Source organism: Balaenoptera acutorostrata, chromosome 1, assembly GCF_949987535.1.
Source record: "Balaenoptera acutorostrata chromosome 1, mBalAcu1.1, whole genome shotgun sequence".
In the NCBI taxonomy this organism is placed as follows: Eukaryota; Metazoa; Chordata; class Mammalia; order Artiodactyla; family Balaenopteridae; genus Balaenoptera; species Balaenoptera acutorostrata.
Genome location: NC_080064.1, coordinates 166,462,471 through 166,479,768, shown reverse-complemented (window position 1 = coordinate 166,479,768; position 17,298 = coordinate 166,462,471). Strand labels below are relative to the sequence as shown.

Here is a 17,298-nt window from a genome sequence, read left to right as displayed (position 1 = left end):
CAATGCTAAATAAAACACAGTGCTAAGAATGAACTATAGGTGCTTGATTAATAACTTCAGGGTTAATATACAATATCTTAAAATAGCCAGCTTTCTGATGCACTAATTTTTGAGCTGAAGACTGTTACATTTGCAGTTAAATTACCATTAAATATTCAAAGTTTAATAACAGATTATGTTTATAAATGTACTTTCACTACTTATACAGATTTAACTATTTTCATGTGATTCTGCTGGCCAGCTAGGTTTGGGAATTGCTGGTTAAAAGTACACATATCCATAGTCAAACTCTGGTTTTGGAAAATAGATATACCATCTTCAAATTTTTAAAAATTTGGAGGAAAGCCAGTAGCTCCAGTTTCCTTCCCATACAAAGCTTATACTTTCCTCCTCTCTCAACAGTATCAGATAAAAAGTGACAAAACACTTGATACTAAAATTATTCTGAATATGGAAATTTCAAGTAAGTTAATTGTACAGACAAGGCTGATAGTAAAGACCAAAAGCAGGTATAGTTTAATGTATTTTAATAGCAAACTTACAGGAACAGCACAGAAGACAGACAACATTAAAAACATGTACTTGCATATAGGACAACTCAGTTAGAAAAGTATAGTGAATGGATGGAATCTACTGTATGATAAAAATGCTACAAACACCATTTAGTTGCAGTCAATAAGAAATTTACTTGTTTTAAAAAAATCCAAATGCTGGCATTGTCCAGAAAAATTTAACAGGTTTATTTATAATTGTTATAAAGTTGAACTGCTGAAATTTGTTCACTGAAACATTTTGACTTGCATTAATGCTTTATGTCCCCGCATTTATATTAAAAATTCACACACAAATGAAAATGGGAAAACTGCCAATACCTGATTTCTGTCCCCCATTTTTCCACCTGCAATCATATACTTAGGTACCTTTTGACCCCACGGGAAAAAAAAAAAAAAATCTAACGTTCAGAACTACCAATAACAGGAAGAGAATTTTTTTTTTTTTTTTTTTTTTTTTAAAGAATGAAATGTTTCCCATCATAGTGGATTCTTAAGCACGTTCTCCACGTATGCGGCGTGCTAGCTGGATGTCTTTTGGCATAATTGTTACACGTTTGGCATGGATAGCACACAGGTTGGTGTCTTCAAAAAGGCCAACCAGATAGGCCTCACTTGCCTCCTACAACAGGAATAAAGAAAAAAATATTAGCAATAGTTAAGTTACATCTGTATCAGTTAAAAAGATGAGGTTTTTGAGCCCTTAAAAAACCTACTTCAGAAGATGTTGACTATTTTACCAAATGCTTACATTTTAAAACCTGTGCGACTAGGCTGAAAGGCAGCTTATGAAAGTGAAAACTCAAGTCTTTATCAAATAATACAAGTCAAATAATTTCACTACTAAAAAAGTTTAATTTTTTAAATGTTATATGTGATTTTTAGTAAACTGAAATGTGTCTTGAGTAAAGCAAAAAATCCAACTTAAATTCTAACATTCATTCTCATCCTCACAAAGATAAATGGAATCATGTATCCAATCCAAAGTAATATACTCTCCTACCCTGCTGTGTCCTCCTTTTTCTGATCTTACTCACACTTCATTATACCTGTTTGACCACTGGTTTCCATCATGGTCCTCATCTACCTTTCCTTTAACACCTCAGTTTCACCACTAGAGTGCTGTTGGGTCCCAGAACACACCAGATTTGTGTCTTACTCACATACATTGACCTATTTTGCCGAGATATGCCCCCATGTCCCCCACTAACTGTACCTTCCTCTATGCACCCCTATCTGTAATGGCATTTTTGCTACCTCCCAGCATTAACATTGATCCCTCTGGTTTTTCTCATTATACTCTAAGACTTTTCTGAAGGCATCTTCTTATCCCTACTTTCACTCAAAAACTGGTAGCTACATGAATCATTCACCAACACTTGGCATGTAAAGAGGAAAAAAGGGGAGCTTCTACTTATAATTAACTCTTAAATTGTTAGTACATCTTACAGCTGTCTGAAAAGCTGAAGAATCCTTCAGTCTAGGTTAAAACATCTGCTTACTCATTTTGAAATGTACCTACTGTTTTACCAGTCCAGTCATCAGTCCAACTGTTTTAGTGGATTAGGAACACACTAAATGAAAGACATTATTTGGCTTCTATATAAGCAAGTTATTTCTCTGTTCGAGATATATTTAGGGGAAAAAACCAGATTTTTGTAATTGCTATTTTTGTCCTAATTAAAAAAATTATTTCCATTTTGGAAACTTTAGGTAATAAAACTAAAAGAGAAATACACAGAATACTTGAGCAATTCAAGCCCCAAAATACTACATAACACACAAGATACAGAGATGGGAAGAACCAGATTTGCTTTTTACAAACATTTTGACTTTGCCAATAAAACTCGAGATTCTGCTTTTAAAAGCACTAACACAGTAACAATTAATTCAAATGGTTTACGTTATTCCATCTTATAAAAAAAATTATTTCCTACATTTATATCTTCATCCTTTTTAGCCTAATCTCTCTCTTCTATAAAAATCTGTTTCACCCAAAGTTTACTATCCCCTACATGTCTTTCTGCAGCATTTGTTATCAAGAGCTAAGTCTTATTTACCTACCCTTTATGGACTAACTCAAGATTATTCCATGAAGGAGAAAGCAAACACTCCTCTTGCCCCTGGTTCCCAGGTGCAGGTAACTTTGAACTCCTAATTCCTTGGCAATCACATTGGCCTTGTACACTAGCCATCTTTTAATGACCTTAAATTACTTAACAGAGATCTCTAACCCTAACTGAAATTTGCATCTTTTCTTTTTTCTTCTTGGCTGGGATATGTGGCTTGCAGGACAGTTCCCTGACCAGGGATTGAATGCGGCTCCTCAGCTGTGAAAGCGCGGAGTCCTAACCGCTGGACCACGAGGGAATTCCCGAAATTTGCATCTTTTCTATGCAATTAGTTCCGTGTATCTTACCTATTCCAAAGAATATATTAAAAGCAAAAGTCCTTAATGTTCAGGGATTAATTCTTGGGATATTCTAGAAATGGGTAAAAAATTTAGGAAACACAGCATACTGTAGCCTACCTACTCTTACGGGTTCACAACACACATCAGATACTAGGACTGAAGTTCCTCAAGAAAGAAACTAGTTTCTTTTTTGTTTCACCCAGCGTATCTCAGGATTATGCAAATCTAGAAGGCTTCTGCAAAACACAGCACTATGAGCTGCTATATGGACAAGCCAACAGGTCCTGCAATTCTGAGACCATTTAAGAGTGGAATAATGATCTACTGGCTCCCCTAGTACTACTCAAATGTGGCATGTGGCAGCTGGGCCTCTCACTGCCATCTTACAACCTGGCTATAGGTTTTATAAAGTTGTGTCTGGTCAGCTCTGGGAGAAGAGTCAATACTCATAGGGAATTTAACCATGACTCATATATTTCTAATTCTATTGCCAATGTGCCAAAGTCTCCTAAACATTAAGGCTATGATGGGAATTAAAGACTGACACATTAATTTATAGCCCAATGAACGTAATTTTGAGATAACAGCAAAAGAAAAAATATCTTATAACTGGAAGGAAATGTTAATTTACAACATTTTGAGTATATTCAATATCTGACTCTTCCACCACTTCAAACCACCAATGTCCATTTTTAACACGATACCTTAGTTCAAACTCTCAGATATTAGGGGCAAAGGCTAAATTTCAAGTTAGCTAATTCTTGATTATTTATGGCAAACCTAGACTAAATTCTCTCCCATCCTCACTGGACTACTTCCCCTCCTCATTTAGTTGTATTAGAAAAGTTGTAAACTGTGTAATTCTAAAGGCAAAAATAGTGACTTTTGGAATTCTATTTCAACTGCTCTCTTCTATTGCCCTATTTCCATTAGCAAATTCTCCATCTCTGTATCTTTAAGAGAACTGATGTATAAAAAAGGCAACACAAAACAAAAAAAGTTTCTAACAAAGATTACTCTTCCAATAAAGAGCTACCTAATGCAAGAGTACTACAGGCAGCAGAACTGAACATTTTGCTCAAAACCAATACAACCACACTTACTGACAAATATAAAACACACACCTTAATAACAGCAACGTGGAAGTTTACACACGAATTTTAAAAAGACAATAGTCTTTTACTCAGACTGTTCAGTAATCAATTTACAAAGCTCTATCATTGACACTTAAGCTCAACAATGTTGGACTTTCAAGTATAGTGTGTTCTTCAAGCATAGCCCTGCTAACTGTAACTACAAAACAAAATTGGCAGCTTTAGAGCAATGCTTGAGAATATCAATAATATTGCTATATTTAAAATTAGTGGGGCAAATGTGATTAGCAATTGTAGTAATAAACAAAATGGGATCTAAAGATAGTCAATGATTAAAACAGAAAATAAAGGTTTTAAATAACAGCACTGGAAGATTTTAGTAGTTTGAAATTTCAGTAATTTCAATTCATTGAGAATTTAATGGATGCCTACTCCTGGAATTCACCAATCAAATGAAGTTCAGACTAACCATAGAAACAGCTCAACCAATTACACTTCAGGGTAGAATCCACCTATCAAATCTTCCTCACACATAAAGGAAAAGCTTGGCAACAGCAGCCTTGAAAAATCCTCCAATGGAGTGTATGTAGATTCTGGACCCTCCCCCAAAAGAGATTCCGATTCAGGTCTGTGGAAGTGCCTAGCAATCTGCAATTTTAATCACCTCAAACCCCACGCTCTGAAGGAGGTGGCAGTCTTACCATACTTTGAGTTACAATGATCTAACGAATGCCAAACTCGTTAACATTATAGGTTACTCAAGTGATTGATGTTAATTATACCCACATACCTAATCAAATATCTTACTTGCGGGCATTTCAAGTTTTAATCTTGGCACAAACCACCAGTATTTCAAATACATAACCACAGCTAAAACAGTACTTCTCAAAGTTCTGACACACTGGAGCTAAGATTAAATTCACTATGTTTCCCATTTAAGTGGAAATCCATACATAATCCCCTTTAGCAAACTACAAATCTTCCAATTTCTCTTTACAAGCCTAGTATCTTTTTCTCCTTATCGTCAACCTAATCCTAACTACCATTCATGCTTCTTTTCCCTCAATGCACAATTCTTTTATGCTGCCTATTCCCATCCCAGATATTATGTTCTCTCCACTTGCAACTGCCTCTTCAGGTCCAGGAAGCCATTTATTCTAACATTCCTTTTATATCAGTCACTGTTTGAAACTAATTACCAATACAGACCTTTAGCCCCATGACTTCCTGATGTCCTGCAGCAACTGTAAGCCAAACCAGGTTCTTTTTCCCTTTAAACACTGCAACGACTAAAATTTTAAAATCCTATGTCTGCTTGTATGACCTTGAGCAACTTAACCTTTCTGACATCTTAACAGTGAAATAGATAAGACCTACCTCATCTGCTTGTGATGATTAAATTTAACAAGCACATGCAAAGATTTAGAATTGTTCTTGGTACAAAGCAGTAACGGCCAACTCTTAGAGCTTTTCCCATCCGCCATTTTACCTGCAAAGCACCAATAGCTGCACTCTGGAAGCGCAGATCTGTTTTGAAGTCCTGAGCAATTTCCCGCACCAGACGCTGGAAGGGAAGTTTGCGAATCAGAAGTTCAGTGGATTTCTGATAACGTCTAATTTCACGGAGTGCCACGGTACCAGGCCTTTAAAACAAAACACAATAAAGACATGGTTACCAAATACATAAAAAACATAAAAGAGTGGTCATCAGCTTTAAAAAGACGCAGTCACTTTTCAAAAAATAAATCACCCAACTATTCTTCAGCTTCTGTATCAAATTTCACTATTAATTTATGACCTGAATATTCAAGTCTGTTAAGAGTAACACAATACCTTTAAAGCAAAAAGCATGATATTAAAGTAGATTCCTGGCAGGAGGTTTAATCAAAGTCCCCTTTATTTTCTTCCTCTTTAACATATATATCACTAACTTGTTACAATTACAACTTGGGAAAGTACTAGGCCACAAATAAAGAAGTCAAAATTGTTCAGACTCTTCTCAATTTGGCAGCACTCTCCTCCTTGCCACTGGCACCCCCAATTCTTCTAAAAGACCTACCAGCACAACCCAATGAGTTTCCTTTAAAAAATACACTTATGGCATTTAAGTCTGATTTCTCAGAATACCTTTGAATACTGCACACACCTTATGAATGATTAAATGTGAATACTCTTTTATGGTGTATCTTCCATATGGAAGTTTTCTTTCTTTCTTTTTTTTTAAACTAATTTTAAGCAAGAAATTTACCTCAATTCTGACTTATTTCTTCCACTTTTATTTTAGGCTAACTGTAAAATCATTTGCAGAGGACACCTAAATACAGACAACTTCTGCCCTCTAATGGCAGATGCCCTTAACAACACTGCTCAGGGTAGTTCAAAACTGTGCTAACAGAAGGAAATAAACCAATTCGAGTAAATGAGGGACTTACCTAAAACAAAATGACCCCCAATCTTGATTAAATTACCGAAAGAAAGAGTATCTTCAAAAATGTATTTAAAAACAACACTTTACTATTTAAAAAATACACATTACACCTAACAGCTAAATAAAATGTTACCCTATCCCATTAATGTTATTAGTGATATAACCTCTCCTTTGGGCTATGGGCAAGATTATGGCTTTAAAATTAAACATGTTCCCAATAAAACCTAACACTAAATTATATATATATATTTTAAAGTATTAGTAAATATTCAAAAGGAAAAATTATCAGTTTCTCTAAAGCAAAAAGTATGATTATACATCTTTTTATTAAGTTATATAGATACTGCTTCGGGAGATAGGCTTTGTCCCATTTTTTCCCTCCTCCTGTTTTAATACCTGTAACGATGAGGTTTCTTCACCCCTCCAGTAGAGGGCGCACTCTTGCGAGCGGCTTTTGTAGCCAGTTGCTTCCTCGGTGCTTTACCACCGGTCGATTTGCGGGCAGTCTGCTTTGTACGAGCCATGGTATAGAGACCTCCTTACTTACCTACCGGCATCAAAACACAAAAATCACCATATGCAACTACCAAACATACAAGTTTTCCTGCCACTACCACCGCCCCCCCCAATCTGGAAATTATGATCAGTATAAAAAAATAATGTCTGTAACATTACATAATTTGAAAGTGTGCAGATTACGTCTACCACCCAAATATGACTTCCTGAAACAAACTGTAGTACTAGAAAATTGTTAGCATTAACACCAATCATCTCTCAAAAATGCCAAATCTGAGCGATAAACGGCAAAACAAAAAGACCCCTAACAGCCTTCGCTTCAGTTTCTTTAATTAAAGTAGAAATTAGAAATGTCTGTAAATATTCGATCCACTAACAAGTCAAAAGAACGAAGCCACAAACCACAGAAAGGTCGAGTCAAATTACAGCAAGAAAGGTTTTGGTCACCCCCCCGCCCCCCCCCCCTTTACGTCTGGCAGTTGATAGACTGCTGTAAATATCTGAAAACATTCCTGCTTTTGCATCTCTACAGTTCTGTTGACAAAAAGGCGTCTCAAAAAACAAGAGGGGAACAACAGCTACCACCAGCGAGCATTCTACAAAGCACCGTCCTGGCGTCCAGTCCTCAGAAGCTTCGCAGTGAAATTAAAAAAAAAGTGCCCCGCACCCAGGCTTTAATTAACGCACGAGACCGGCCGACCAGTCCACCCCAAGCACCACATAAACTTTTGGTTTCGCCTCCTCCGGCCCCTCGACACAGGGTCCCCCAGCCTGCCCGCCTCGCTCCCAGCGTCTCGCGCAGGCACAAACTCGGCTCCCAGACCAGAACAAAATGGAAACAATCGCAAAACGTATCCGATTCCCTACCAAAGAGACAAAACATCAAATCGCTCGAAAATAGCCCGATCCCCTGCCACGTGCCGCCCTCCAAAATGCAAAAGTTTTTTTGTGCATTTCAAATGTATCAAGTTTCCGCTTCTCTAAAAAAGGAGAAAAAAATGTTTCTCTTTAAAAAATTTTCCTCCTTTTTTGAAATGGGGAAGAGAGAAACGGGGGAAAAAATATGGTCGGTGACCAGAGAAGAGAGACAAGATGGTGAAGCTTAGCAACAACTGTGGGGAGGCAGCAAAAAGCGAGTTACCCCAGGGTGGGAAGCAGCGGCGATTTCCACCCTTTTCCCGCTCGAAAACTGGGGTCCGGGGTCCGGGGACGGTAGTTAAGAGGCCCGCGCGGGTCGTGGTGAAGGTCTGGGGTCCCGGGAAGGGGCGGCGGGCGGGATTTCACCGAAGAAAGAGGAGCCAGGGGCGCGGGGAGGGAGAGCAGGCTCGGCGACGCGGCGGTTGCTGCTGTTGGGCTGAGGCGGCGAGAGACTCGGGAGCCGCCGGAGCCGCCGCCGCCTGAGGGGTGAGGGAAACTCGCTCCTCACCTCCGTTTCTGGGCCAAAAAGTTTGTGGGCCAAGCCAGAGGGACCGTGGGTCCCCTCACCGCACCGCCGGGGCCCGGCCCGGGGTTGACGGCAAGCGGGGCTCGGTTCCGGGGAAGCGGGCAGATGGGGAAACTTACCCCCCTTCTCCTTCGGCTGGAGCTCAGCGAGCGAGAGGCGGCGCTGGCGTCGGAGAGCGACAGCGGCGCGGCGGCGGCAGCGAACACAATTGAAAGATGGCTGACACCGAGGCTATCCCCCAACACACGCCGCCCCGCCCCCGCGCCGCGCGCCAACCAATCACACACAATGGAGGGAAGGCTCGGCCCCGCCCCCACCCCTCGCTCGCGCCCCGCCTCCGCCCCTCCCCCCGCGCGCCCGTTCGCTGGCGCGCGCTCGCCCCTCCCCCGCGCGCCGTCCGCTCCCTCCTCCCGGCCGCCTCGCGCAGTGTGTGTACAAACACAAAAGACACGCCGAAGGGCTGCCGGCTCGAGCCGAGACGGCTGCCTGCCCGCCCCCGTTTTAACTCCGGCTCTCCGGCCCTGCACTCCCACCCTGCTCCGTGCGCACACGTCTTGGAACTCGGGAAGCCCGGGTTTGGGGCGCCGAGGGGGAAGTGAGGGGGGAGGGGCGGGCGGGAGGAGGTGCGGTCGGTGAACGCCCGGCCTGCGGGCGTCTCGGGCCGCGGCGGGGAGGGCGAGCTCCGCTCCGGCGCGGGCCCAGGCGCGCGTCCCCGAGGCGCCCCGGGCGGCGTGGGGGCGGGGAGGAGGGCACCGCCAGCCGGGTCGGTGCACCTCAGTTGAAAACACTACCCAACAGGAAGCTTGCAAATAGCAGCCTAGCGTCCCGCGTCCACTTTTGGATGGGGCTGCTCTAGCCGCTGGCAGGGCTGCCGGACGGCAGTCTTCACGCTCTCTCTCCGGGCCAGGTGCGGCCGGCCCGCCCGTAGACAACTTTAGTCACTCAACACACCGGCCCGGGCCGTGGCGGGCCCCGCGGTGCGGGCTGTAGGCAGGCCGCAAGGGCTCTGCCACCTAGGACGCCCGGCCCCGCGCAGGTGGCATCTCCAGGGCCGAGGGGACGGGGCTCGCCTTCTTCCTGAGCCGGGATGCCTGATGCAAGATGGCTGTATTTTGTAAGCCTCTAAAACAATGTGTGGAATACACAGCTAACTGCACCGGAGCCTGACTACCAGTCCTGGCAGCTTGTCCTACTAGCAAGTTAGGCTTTTTAACCTTTTCAGTATTCGGTAGAATTGCCAAATACTGGATAGTCAAGTGTTGTCAGCAGCTTCTGCATAGTTTAGATGCGGCGGAAAACGGCAGAAATAAGGAAAACGTGGTTTGGGGATTATCACATTTATCCATTTTCCAATTCTCAGTAGCATAGGAAACAGACTTCAGGTTCAAGTCATCCACGTTGTCAGCTCATTGGCCTTAGAATATCTGTACCGTCCCTAGATGGTTTTGACAGCACTCGCAACTATGTGTGAAGGTTTTCAATAGAAGTGTCATGAAGACATCCCATAGGATAGTGAAGGAGATAAATTTCATAGATGGAGGGCATAACTACTATTGGTAGTCTGAAGATCTTATAAAGCATCTTAGTCATAAACATTATCCTGAAACGGATATATGGAAATCAGATATGAGAGATTATCCTGAAACGGATATATGGAAATCAGATATGAGAGAGGGAATAGATTTGTCCAAGGACACTTGAGTGATGAACAGACCCAGGAGAAACCAAAAAAAATCCAGGCCTCCTGTTTCATTATTATTTAATGAATGTTAAGTGTCTGTGGTTGCTCTGCAGAATACCTGCAATCTGCAAGCCTGTCTTAAAAGCACGTATGCAAAAAAGCTTAGGCTGAGCTGCCAGCGAAGACTTCCTATAATTCGGGCCAAGAAGAGGTTTCTTTGCTTGTTTTTTGTTTTGTTTTGAGGAAACCAAAATATTTGTTGGGTTTTTTTCCAGGAGTTTTCCAGGAAGGCTGTTATATATCAATTAAATTCATCATATCTTCAAGAAATATTCAATGACACTGGTAACGTTCTCTTTATATGCTAGATTTTTCCATAGCTTCTATTTTTTGTCTTCAAAATATTTCTAAGAACAGGAAAGACTATTTTAGGTGAAATAGTTCTGATCTTGGATTATCTGAACCTACTCAGCTGTCCATCTGTAAAACAGGAGTGATATTTATCTGTGTGAAGATAGGCCACAAGTTTTTTCTAGTTGTAGGATCAAGTACGTTTAGCACCTAGGTAGGTGCCTGGTTACCTACCTAGTGGCTTCTGGAAGTTTTTTCACTGAATGTTTATTGGGTGCTAACTGTGCTTGGCACTGTTCTGGGTGCTGGAAGACAGCGGTGAACAACACAAGCCCTCATGGGGCTTATGATCTCTGGAAGCATTGCTTTGCACAGGGAAGTAGCACTTGGAAGAGGGAAGGAAAGAGGTCCTTTGGAGTCCTAAGAGTGGCAAAAACTGTAGCTGAGGGGAGAAGAGGACTTTAAAGTCAGATGATGGGGGAAGGAAAGCTGTCAGGGCAAAAAGGAATTCTAAAGGGGGTACCAGGGTCAGTCCTGAATTGGCTCTACTTCTAGAACTCTTGGGCTAATAATGGCTTCAAAATTTGGAGTTTAAAAAACAATGGAGGGACTTCCCTGGTGGTCCAGTGGTTAAGGCTCCATGCTCCCAATGTAGGGGGCCAGGGTTCGATCCCTGGTCAGGGAACTAGATCCCGCATGCTGCAACTAAAGATCCTGCATGCTGCAACTAAGACCCAGTGCAGCCAAATGAATTAAAAAAAAAAAAGAGAGAGAAAAAAAAAAAAAACCAGTGGAGAGGAGGGGAGCAAAAGCTTTTAAGTTAAAACATTTTCCCTAGAGTAGAAAGCTTATGGTCACTAATTCAGATTTGTTTATGAGTAAAAGTTTAAAAAGTAGAATGGAAAGGACTTTAAAAGCACCACTGTTGATATCTGTTTAGCTCGTGAGTCAGTCCAGTGCAAAGATTACTGCCTCAAGGAGCTGTTGCTTCTGGCCACTCAGTTGCAGTACCCATGCACACTTTATCACATCACCCTTCCTCTTTATCACATTGATTTAAATCTGTCATATTTGTTTACTTGCTTGTTATCTGTCTCTTCCCCAGAGAATGTCAACTCTAGGACAGCAGTGGTCTTATCTCTTTCTTTTCACTGCACTAGCACTGCCACCTCTACTCCACTCCACCCCCAGTGTGGGGCTGTCCCCATTTGTTGAATATTAGGTGATCTCATCCAGTCCCATGGAATTGTCAGACATACACAAAAGGAGAGTAGTATAATGAACCTCTAGGTACCCATCAGCTAGCTTCAAAAATGATCTACTCATGACCAATCTTGTGTTTCATCTACACCTGTACTCATTCTTCCTACCTCCCCCCACTCAAATGATTTTGAAGCAAATTGCAGGCTTTACATCATTTTACCTGTAGATATTTCAGTATGTATTGTAGGAGCCAGATTAATGATTCATATGCCCATTAAATCTCTTATCATCTATAATTCTATTTGCCCTTTGTTGAAAACTATGTCCTGAGACTTTGGATCCCAGTCCTCTTTCCATAACTGTCCCTCCTTCAGTGTCGTCCAGTAAATGGCATTATGATTTACTTAACTGCTCAAACCAAAAAGTGTAGGCATCCTACTTAAGCCTCCCTTTCTTTCACTCCCATAGTCCTATTGGTCCTACCTCTGAAAAGCTTCTCAGAATGACCTACTCCTTTCCTCCTCTCCTCACCTCTCACCTGGCCCCCAATTACTTCCTATATGACCTTTCTCTTTCCACTCTTGCACCTCTGTATTCCATTCTCTACACTGCATGCCGAGATTAGATTTATAGAATGTAAATCAGATTAAGTCACACCCTTGTGTAAATGCATTCCGAGGCCTCCCACTGCTTTTGGTTAACATGCAGGGCCTAGCGTCACCCCTGCCCTCTCTAGTGGCATCCTGCTCCAGCCCTGCTACCTTATCTTTCAAGCTCTTCCCTCCTGAGGGTCATTTCACTGTGTTTTGCAGCTTGAATGCTCTCCCCAAGCTTTTCACAGGGCTGGCTCCCTCATCTTCTTCTTTTTTTTTTTTTTTAAAGAGTAGCTTTTTTTTTTTTTTTTTTTTTTTTTAATTTTATAGCTACTTTATTTATTTATTTATTTATTTTTGGCTGTGTTGGGTCTTCGGTTCGTGCGAGGGCTTTCTCTAGTTGCGGCAAGTGGGGGCCACTCTTCATCGCGGTGTGGGGACCGCTCTTCATCGCGGTGCGCGGGCCTTTCACTATTGCGGCCCCTCCCGTTGCGGGGCACAGGCTCCAGACGCGCAGGCTCAGTAGTTGTGGCTCACGGGCCCAGCTGCTCCGTGGCATGTGGGATCTTCCCAGACCAGGGCTCGAACCCGTGTCCCCTGCATTAGCAGGCAGATTGTCAACCACTGCGCCACCAGGGAAGCCCTCCCTCATCTTCTAAGGCAACTTTTCCACTTTTCCATGTCTCTTAGAAAAATATCCTCTTTGTACGGTACACTGAGGAAAAGTGAAGGGGATTTGGAGCGATTCAAATAGAACTTGATTAAAACTTCCCTTATATATTTTTATATTACATAGTCACTATGAGAAAAAATAATTACATTTTAAAGAAGATAATAAATATCAAACTTGTGTAAAACTCCCAAATAAAATGTTTTCAAAGTTTTTAATGGGAAATGTTGAGCTTACATCCATGAGCATAATTTTTTATATCAGGTTTTATACTTGAAATGGCCACATGCCATTCCTGATCAAGATTTTAGGATGAAGAGCTCTTCAAATTCTTGATGATCTTACTGAAAAACTTCAAAATAATTGTTTTCAGTCATTCAAAAAAGTGATAACTGTTGAAGTTATATATTTAAAATTCTTGCCTTTCTTTCATTGACAAATGTAAACTTGGAATTTCTTGTGAATGGATTTTGAATCTAATTAAACTTTTTAAAGGTCAAGTATTTTTAAATTATGATACAGCTCAAATTTGCAAAATGTACATGTTGCTAAGCAGTCACCCTGTAGGTGCCTTGGTCACCACCAAAAAGAGTCTAAAATAGTGAGAAGTACCTGGTAGGAGGACAGAAATTCAAATCTGCACCAGCAGCCCTGTTCAGCCTCCTTGTCCCCAGCCCCGACTGGCTGCATTTTGGGCTACACCAACGCTCCTTGGGCACCTGGCATGGTATTCCTCTGTCTCCTTGTGCATGACGGGCAATGTTCCCTGCTGCAGAACTAAAGCAGGGACGAGGGGCTAGAGCACCTCCTGGGCTGTGCTCAGCATATCACATGGAACAGTGGGTCGTGGGCACCGCTTATCTGCTCAGCTCTGTGCCAACCATGGGGCACAGGTCAGACCCATGCCTCTCAGGCTGCCCTCCAAGGAGCCTTGGAAGGGGCTGCTCACAGCCAGGAGCCCTGGGCCGTAGGGCTGAGAGGACCTATCTCCTGGTACCTACATAGCCCAGAGTGAAGACCACTGGCTGGCTCTGAGGTCTCAGTTCCAATGTCACCCCTCAGAGAACCACCCTGTCTTCCTTGCCCCCCACCCCTCATGTTATACTTGGTCACGTTTCCATGCTTATTTCCATCAGCAGTTCTCACAAGCTGATGTTTTGATTCATTTGCTGATTAGTGGTCTCCCCAACTAGACTGTAAACTTGATGAGAGCAAGGACCTTGATATTTTATACACTGTTCTGTCCCTGTCAACTTGCATAGTACCCAGTCCATGCTGGACACTTAATAACTATTTGATGGATAAATAAACAAAAAGTGACCATAGTTTATAGAGTTTTATAACCAAGTTTTAAATGTATTTTGTTTGCAGGATATTCACATCTGAAAAAATGTACCTCTTAGAGTTAATGAGCTATGATATCTTTCTCAGTATTCTCATCAGTATAAGGAAGGTAAATATTTTTCTCATGGTGAAGTTGTGAGGCTGAATCGTGCTTTTGACCAGGGCTGACTGTCACTATTAATGTTTTGTTTTTTTTTTTAAGATTTATTGATTGATTGATTGATTGATTGCTATGTTGGGTCTTCGTTTCTGTGCCAGGGCCCTCCCCAGTTGCGGCGAGTGGGGGCCACTCTTCATCGCGGTGCGCGGGCCTCTCACTATCGCGGCCTCTCTTGTTGCGGAGCACAGGCTCCAGACGCGCAGGCTCAGCAGTTGTGGCTCACGGGCCTAGCTGCTCCGCGGCATGTGGGATCTTCCCAGACCAGGGCTCGAACCCGCGTCCCCTGCATTAGCAGGCAGGTTCTCAACCACTGCGCCACCAGGAAAGCCCACTATTAATGTTTTATAAATTTTGAACACTCATTAAATGACTAATGGCATCTATTCTTATCATTATTTTCTGCTCACCAAGCAGCCTTGGGATTGCAGTTGGGCTCCTTATGTAGATTGGAGGTGCCTTCCCCAGTATCCAGGAGATTGTCACATTTCTTTGTAAATGAATAAATGGGTGTCGCAGTTCTACATCAGTCTTGGTGAAGTGAGTTGGTGTAGGTCTGCCCTGAAGAAGGACGGCCAAGAGGTTAAGTGGTTTCTAAGACCACAAGGCCCAGAGCCAGGTCTTTGAACCATTGTGAATTCATACATATAAATGGCACCTGGTGAAGCTTGTTGGACATTAAACAGCCTTTGAGACACTCCCCAACCCCTTCCTTCAAACTCCAACATTCTAATATAACGATCTTGACACTTGCTAAGTATTAATAAACAGGTGAGAAAATTCTATTTCATAAAAAAGCCTTTAAAAGAAAAGAGGATTCTCTCTTTTTAAAAAATCCCCCCTTTTCCAAGAACTGGATTAATTGTCCAAGGTCAAAGAAAAGTAAGGTTCAAGAAGTATACTGCCTTTGGGACTTCCCTGGTGACGCAGTGGTTAAGAATCCGCCTGCCAATGCAGGGGACACAGGTTTGATCCCTGGTCCGGGAAGATCCCACATGCTGGGGAGCAACTAAACCCGTGCGCCACAACTCCTGAAGCCCGCACACCTAGAGCCGGTGCTCCACAACAAGAGAAACCACCGCAATGAGAAGCCTGCGCATCACAATGAAGAGTAGCCCCTGCTCTCTGTAACTAGAGAAAGCCCATGTGCAACAACAAAGACCCAATGCAGCCAAAAAAAAAAAAAAAAGTACTACCTTCTCCTCTGGGAAAAAGAGGAGTTATGCTTCCTTTGACAGACAGAATATTCTACTCTGTAGAGCTTGCCTGTCAGAAGGACAAGGACTTGAATTACCAGGGAACCCTGAACTGCCTGGTACCATTTTTTAATGGTTCAAGCAGTGGTGTTCCCCTTTTCTAGTATCAAAAAAAGAGAGTAAATTCTTTCTTCTATAATCCCCTTTTTCACTCCTAGCATTTATAAGAATACCTCAAATACCAGACAAGTTAACATCCCTAGTATATTAAGATTTTTTTCTTTTTAATAGACTATTTTTTCCCAATTATATTAAGAATTTAAATTATAGAACACATGGGGACTTCCCTGGTGATCCAGTGGCTAAGACTTCACGCTCCCAATGCAGGGGGTTCGGCTTCGATCCCTGGTCAGGGAACTAGATCCCAGATGCCGCAACTAAGTGCACGCTGCAACTAAAGATCCTGCGTGCCACGACTAAAAAGATCCTACACGTGGCAACGGAGATCCCACATGGCACAACTAAGACCCGACACAGCCAAATAAATAAAGATATATTAAAAAAAATTATGGAACATATGTTATCAAACCTTAAGTATGAAGTCTTTACCTGGAAAGGAAAATTTCTAAGTCACCTCAGTCTAAACATTCATGCACCTCCGCTGTATTCTTAGATGGCTTGCCCTACCCTGGGCTGGAATGAGAGAGCTTAGGGCTCAGATGGCTCCCTGTTGAGACAGTAAGTTTCCCTAACACCACTTCCATCACTGACATCCACCAACAGCAAGACCCATCCTGGACACACTGTCCCCTCATAGAGGGAACTCGTTCTACTCAAGCTCAGCTCGGCTAGGGTTTCCAGATAAAATGGTGCCTGGGACATATTTATACTAAACAATATTTTGTTGTTTTTCTGAAATTCAAATTTAACTGGGCATCCTGTATTTTTATTTCCTAAGTCTAACAACCCTTACCCATGCTAAGGGGATATTTCTCTCAACTTTCCATGACCCCAGCTCCCATTGCTCAAGCTTCTCTAAGCTTCTTTAGCAACTGAATCTGGCTTCCTTTCAATGGGCCGGCAGGCCTGGTGTCTGCTAGCACTCTTGCCACACCCATCTTACCCTTTCTAGAAAGCAAAATATTCCATGTAAGATCTCCACACTCGAGGAGTTTCCAGGCCCTCTCAGGTCTCTTCTGGGGCCTTTAGAACCCTCCACTGTCATGGCGAAGTGCTGTAATAGCTGAGGTTATTCCTCTGTTCTCCCTCCTAAATATTCTGCCGAGAAACTACCCCAGGAAGCAGTCTGGAGTCCTTGTCACATCCTGCCAGTGCTGTGAGGTTTGACAGCGCTATCTGAGTTCAATTCCTCCTTAGTCCTTCCCCCAGCAGAACCTACCCAATGATGACTGACACCCATGGCACAGCCAGGATCAAAGGAGACCAAGTAGGAAGGGAGGGGACTTTGGAGTCAAACAGGACTGAGTTTGAATCCTAGCTCTGCCACTTATCAACGGAGCGTTAACCTTTCTGGGTCTTAGTTTCCTTGTCTGTAAAATGAGCAAAATTACCTTAAAGTGTAATAATAATCCTACCTTGCCAGGTCACTAAGGATCAGAAAGAATAAATACAGAGCACCTGACACAGAGTACGGGCT

General features: G+C 42.6%; 1 protein-coding gene across 1 annotated transcript; it reads right to left on the bottom strand.

The window, feature by feature from the left end:
• Nucleotides 1–510: 510 nt before the first annotated feature.
• On the bottom strand, nucleotides 511–8,688 carry LOC103000311 (histone H3.3A). Its single transcript, XM_007167199.2, has 4 exons — nucleotides 8,566–8,688; nucleotides 6,883–7,033; nucleotides 5,548–5,701; nucleotides 511–1,173 (listed from the first exon to the last, which is right to left on the bottom strand). The coding sequence occupies exons 2-4, from the start codon at nucleotides 7,008–7,010 to the stop codon at nucleotides 1,045–1,047; spliced, it is 411 nt and encodes a 136-aa protein (XP_007167261.1). The 5' UTR covers nucleotides 7,011–7,033; nucleotides 8,566–8,688; the 3' UTR covers nucleotides 511–1,044.
• Between the last annotated feature and the right edge of the window lie 8,610 nt (nucleotides 8,689–17,298).

Bases quoted from the DNA above. Each gene is read 5' to 3' on its own strand.
- LOC103000311 (XM_007167199.2), bottom strand. From the start codon at position 7,010: ATGGCTCGTACAAAGCAGACTGCCCGCAAATCGACCGGTGGTAAAGCA. The intron at 5,702-6,882 runs GTATTAAAACAG...TTTGTTTTAAAG, and splicing joins AAGAAACCTCATCGTTACAG to GCCTGGTACCGTGGCACTCC. The intron at 1,174-5,547 runs GTAAAATGGCGG...TTCCTGTTGTAG, and splicing joins CAGCTATTGGTGCTTTGCAG to GAGGCAAGTGAGGCCTATCT.